Source organism: Cebus imitator, unplaced genomic scaffold (genome assembly GCF_001604975.1).
Source record: "Cebus imitator isolate Cc_AM_T3 unplaced genomic scaffold, Cebus_imitator-1.0 Scaffold52, whole genome shotgun sequence".
Classification (NCBI taxonomy): Eukaryota; Metazoa; Chordata; class Mammalia; order Primates; family Cebidae; genus Cebus; species Cebus imitator.
In genome coordinates, this window is record NW_016107367.1 from 1,152,652 (window position 1) to 1,158,220 (window position 5,569).

Genomic DNA, 5,569 nt, shown 5'->3' on the forward strand with positions numbered 1-5,569 from the left:
AAAAAAAAAAAAAAGCACGTCGGACCTGTTGGTAAAGTGGAAACAAAGAAGGAGCACAAGGGAGAGTGGCGCCTCCCTGCGGTGAGGGTCTGCACGAGCAGCTAGGCACAGTTCCTGGTGTTTTGTGTGAGTGAGCCTGTCTGTGGGTGGCAGGTGGGGTGGGGGAGGAACCAGGCAGAATGGAGAGGCCATGGCCATGTAATGACCTCGGTGCCCCTTGTCATGCCCTTCCAGTCTGCAGCCCCTCTTCCCTGGAGCAAATGAATTGGACCAAATCTCAAAAATCCACGATGTCATCGGCACACCTGCTCAGAAGACCCTCACCAAGTTCAAACAGTGAGTGTTGTGCTCTGAGTGTACGTGGACTCACTCCCCTGCCAGGACCTGCGTCAGGGCGAGCCGCTCCATGGCCAGTGAGTGGCTGCTCAGACAGAGCCCATTACTCGGGGGGTCTCAAAGGTGAGCTGTTCCTTGAGCATCACAGAGATTTGTCACCAGCCTTCTGAGGGGCAGGGAGTCATGCTCTGTTCCCTGAATGGTTTAAGCAGAACTTAGAAGCCTTTGGGTGGAAATGCATAGACCGCAGGGGCGCAGTGGGTAAGGGCTTTCTGCAGCCCTCCGTGGTGCTGCTGGCGGGACGGCCCCGGAAGAGGTGTTCCCGGACTCGTAGGAGTCATTCTGATGGAGTTGAGGCTGGGGAGTCGGGACTTCCCAGAAAGGGCCTGTGGGCTGAGGGGGCAAGTGATCTCAGGGAGGGAGGAGGTGGTGACAATTTTGGACTCTTCTTTTTTCATGAAACTTTATTTCATTCTTCTCATGCAGGAAGGTGGTATTAGTCTTTTACAGGAAAGGTAGTTTTCTGACATTTATAGCATAACAGATCCCCTTTTTATAACAGGCTACTTTAATAGACGTTTAAGAGCAGCTTTAGCTTCACATACAGGCCTGTCCTCATGCGTGCAGAGCCTCCCTGTTGTCAGCACCCCACTCGAGTGGTGTGTTTGTTATGGTCGATGAACCACGAACAGCCCATCGTTCACCTCAGGGGTCCCTCTTGGTGGCGCACATACAGTGGGCTGGGACAGCCATAGACTCTGAGCCATAAGTTCCCCTCCGCACAGGGCCCTCAGTCCTGACGGCGGGCCGCGGTGCAGTCGGTGACAGCATGACCGTTTATTATCATTGGGCTTTTAATACAGGTCGAGAGCTATGAATTTTGATTTTCCTTTTAAAAAGGGATCAGGAATACCTCTACTGACAACCAATTTGTCCCCACAATGCCTCTCCCTCCTGCATGCAATGGTGGCCTATGATCCCGATGAGAGAATCGCCGCCCACCAGGCCCTGCAGCACCCCTACTTCCAAGAACAGAGGTAGGTGCTCTCCTGGGTTCTGTGGGGAGGATGGCAGGACCTGGCAGGTGGGACCCATGGGCACACGGTTGGGCGAGGGACTGCCCTCTGGAGGGTTCTTGGTTCTTGGGAATCCTGCTGTCTATCCTGAAGAGTGATCAGGGCCTCTTGGGGCCCCCACCGTGCTGTGTTCTCGTGTATCCTCCCCAAATGAGGCTGTTGTCAGCTCCACGGCAGGGGGAGACGGGGCTGGCTGGCCACTTGCAGTTGGTGCTGAGGCTACAGGTAAGCCTTCTAGAAGAGCCTGGCGTGCAGCCCTTGTAAATGGTGTGAGCGCCTTCTGAGATGTTAGAGCATTTTGGATGTTTCCTGGCACTACAGTGCCTGCTGGATGCAAATCTAAGACGTGTCTGCCCTGAGATCCTCTAGTTCCATATCTCCGTATACTCCTGTGTGTGTAACTGTGGAGGTGACAGTTTATCCCAAACTGCGAGTCCCTGGGTAGGCAGTGCCTGTGGTTCATGGAGCCAGCTCTGCTCCTGGCCCAGAGACTGTCAGGCTGAGGAAGAAAAGAAAAAAAAAGCCTTCTGATTACAGCTCATGTGGAAAAGAAGAGCTAGTGACAACTCACACAGTAGACAAACTGGAGACAAAGAAGCTAAACAGGTTGTGTGCTCCGCGGTTCTCAGTGGAGCCGCTCCATTCTCTTCTCCTTCCTCGTAGGAAAACAGAGAAGCGGGCTCTGGGCAGCCACAGAAAAGTTTGCTTTTCAGAGCACCCTGTGGCACCAGAACCACTCAGTAACAGCTGGCAGATTTCAAAGGAGAGCAGAAAGCAGGTACTAAACGAAATTGGAGCCGGAGACTGCCTGGCTCAGCGGGGACTGGACACCCTGGGGTGGCCCGCGTCTCTCTGAGGACACCGCCCGTGGAGGCCTTGGCAGACCACGGTGTCAGTCGAGGCCTGAACAGCATGCGAGTGGATGGCTCCGTGTGTTGGAACGGCAGGGAACCCCGTTGTGTTTGCTTAAGCCCTTTCTGCCCCAGTAGCTCAGGATTGATGACGAAAATCCCATGTGAGCAGGCTGGAGAGGGGACCCTTGACGAGCTTTTGTGTCTGCCTGATGACCACATGCAGGTGCCAGGTTCTATGCCAAGGCACTGTGCAGACATCACCTCACTGTGCCCTCACAGTGGCCCTGGAGAGAGGCCCCAAGAAGATGCAGCACTGGCCCAAGTCCCCACCTAGCCAGTGACAGGCCCCACATCCTAGGCAGGCCACGCTGTCTGCCTGGCCCGGATGAGCACTTTGTCCCATCAGCGGAGGTTGTACACATTTTGGATTGAGAGATGCCAGCTTCCTTGTGCAGTGCCATCACCTTCCCACCTACCGTGTGGCATCCTAGCCCAGTGCAGCCCTGTGGCATCTGCTGGTAGCGTCGCCCCAGTCTCCCAGTGCTGGGGTGGCACCCCAACTGTGTGATCATGTGCCCTTCCATCATTCATCTGTCCCATCCTCCCTGCCTCTCTCGCTCCTCCCAGTCTTTACCGAGTGCTCCCTGCCCGCTTAGGACCTTGCAACCCAGAGCTGCAGCAGGCTGCTCTCCAGAAAGCAAGGCTCCTGTGTCCTGCCGGCCACCGATTACGGCTCCACTTGAATGTCCAAAACACAAACTTGCTGAAACCTCATCTCCTGATCTTCCCCCAAACATGCTTTCTCCCTGAAGCTTCCCATGGCCTTACGCCAGGGAGGCAGCTATGTCAACTGCCCAGGCCCCCTGTGGACCCTTCCGTCATCCACAGGGGCTGTGCCTTCTGGCCTCCTGCCTCCTCACCTTGCCCAAGTCACCACAGATGGCCTCCTCACTACTGTCCCTGCCCTGCCTCCACTACCTCCTGGACAGAGGATCTGCTTCAAACCCTGATGTCACTCCCAGCTGGCATTCACCCAAGTCCCCACCCTCAGTCTCATCCGAGGTCGCATGCTTTTCTCTAAGGGCAGATCCTTTGATAGGAAACATTTGAGGCCCCGTGGCCTGGGGTGTTTGTTACACTCCCCACCTTGCTGCAGTGTGAAAGCAGCTGGAAGCAACACATGAACCACGTGGGGGCTGCGCTCCAGTAGAACTGGGGACACCAAAATTTGAATTTCACATAATTTTCACATGCCATGAAACTTTTTTTTGAATTATTAAAAAATATAAACACCGGCTGGGTGCAGTGGCTCATACCTGTAAGCCAAGTGCTCAGGGAGGCCAAGGGAGGGCCGTTTGAGGCCAGGAGTTTGAGACCAGCCTGGGCAACACAGGCGAGACCACTCCCCCCGCCACCGCATCTATGTTTTAAAAATTAGCTGGAGTAATGGTGTGTGCCTGTAGTCCCAGCTACTTGGGAGGCTGAGGCAGGAGGATCCTCTGAGCCTAGGAAGCTGAGGCTACAGTGAGCCAACACTGCACCACTGCACTCCAGTTTGGGCTACAGAGCAAGACTATGTCTCAAAAAAAAAAGTGAAACCGTCCTTAGCTCACAAGCTGCCCAAAAGCAGGCGGCAGGCTCATCAGGGTGTGAGGCCCTGGAGCAGGAGGAGGGGTGGGTGCCACTGCCCGGAAATGCTTTGCCACCCGCACTGGCTCCTCAGCTCCGCAGTTGGTGTTGGCCTCCGCGCGGGACTCTAATGAGCAGCCACTCCCTGGGGGTGTCTGGGACCTGGTAGATGTGTCCCAGTCACATCTCACAGTCAAGAAATTGTATTAGGCAAAAGCAGTACAAAAGAGCCTCTTGCGTTTTTCCTAATTTCCAAAAAGGGGAAAGTGTTTTATGTCCAACTGGCCTTTGTTCTTTTTCAAGAAACAGTCACTGAAGCAAGAGGAGGACCATCCCAAGAGACAAGGGCCGGCCTACGCCATGGAACTGCCCAAACTAAAGCTTTCGGGGGTGACCAAACTGTCGTCTTACTCCAGCCCCACGCTGCAGTCGGAGCTTGGATCTGGAACAAGTGGGAAGGTGCCGGTGCTGAGACCCTTGAAGTTCATGGGCGCGAGCAAGAAGGTAGCGGGACAGCCTCTCTGCGCTGCTGCTCTCCCGCCAGCCCAGGCGGCCGCTCAATTTTTGGTCTGTAATTTTTCTTTGACAGACAGATCCACGGAAGGACCTTAAGCCTGGCCTGCAGCAGTGTCGCCTGCCCACACTAGCACGGAAAGGTGGAGGGTACTGAGCGGCGGGGTTGTCTCGACTTCCTGGAAGCAACACACTGGCCGGCCTGCGCGATCTGCTCCCGAGATGCCGTGGAGGGCTCGGGTTGCGCCTGCGGTGGCTTCGCACTGGCCAGGCTCTGGGTGCTGCCCTGGCCCCCCATGCCCACGGCCCACGCAGCTGCCCTGGATGTTCTGAGCTAATATATTTGTAAAACCACCACTTTCTAGGGTTTTCTTCCGTTTTCATAACTAAGAATTAGGGGCAGGGAATATTTTGTAACTTCTTATATGAATCAGAACGAATGAGCAGAACTGTCTGCGATGTACTGGTGAGGCGCGGTTGGGAGGTGCGCTCTGCCCGTCCCCTGCACATCACAGCCTGCTGCTCAGTCACGGAGCACGTCACGTCTTACCAGGGATGCTACTGGAGACCCCTGACTTTTATTAAAGCATGAGCTGTCGTTACACGATTTCATTCTAATATTCTCTGAGTCCAGCATGTGTCCTTCCCAGCCATCCCTTGATTTTAGCTTTTGCGGGCACACAAGGGAAGGTGATTTTGTTGGGAAGAGTTTGTAGTGGCTTAATTTTCATTTGAAAAACCATTCAGGAACACACACAGGCGTGTCCTCGGAGCCCTCTTTGCTTGTCAGTGACCAGCCTGGCGAGGCAGCGAGGGGCACAGGGCAGGCCTGAAGCATCTCTTCTGAGCACGGGCTTCGAAGTGGCCATGCGGTCATTTTAGCTTCTGGTGCCCAGCTGTCTCCCTGAGCTATTTCCTGAGCGCCAACGATAAGGTGGGCACCTTGTGTCCTACTAAAAGAAACCTGTTTCCCTGTGGGGCTGGGATGGGAACATTGCAAAGAAGCTGTGGCGCTGGCCGGGCTGCTGGGCAGGGGAAAAGTCCTCGCAAGCCCTTTTATCTTGGAAAGTAACCTAGTAATTGGGTCTTTCTTCTTTTTTCTCATCTTCCCAAACTTAACAATATATTTTTTAAAAAATCTAAATTTCCCAGATTAGTGTT

General features: G+C 54.4%; 1 protein-coding gene across 1 annotated transcript in view; it reads left to right on the forward strand.

Moving 5' to 3' along the window:
* MOK (MOK protein kinase) overlaps nucleotides 1–5,026 on the forward strand; it is a 36,849-nt gene extending 31,823 nt beyond the window's left edge. The window contains exons 9-13 of the mRNA XM_017528085.2: nucleotides 206–336; nucleotides 1,200–1,373; nucleotides 2,076–2,190; nucleotides 4,199–4,399; nucleotides 4,485–5,026. Of these exons, the coding sequence (XP_017383574.2) occupies nucleotides 206–336; nucleotides 1,200–1,373; nucleotides 2,076–2,190; nucleotides 4,199–4,399; nucleotides 4,485–4,565 (702 nt within the window). The 3' untranslated portion in view covers nucleotides 4,566–5,026. The remainder of the gene's footprint in view (nucleotides 1–205; nucleotides 337–1,199; nucleotides 1,374–2,075; nucleotides 2,191–4,198; nucleotides 4,400–4,484) is intronic.
* Nucleotides 5,027–5,569: the final 543 nt, after the last annotated feature.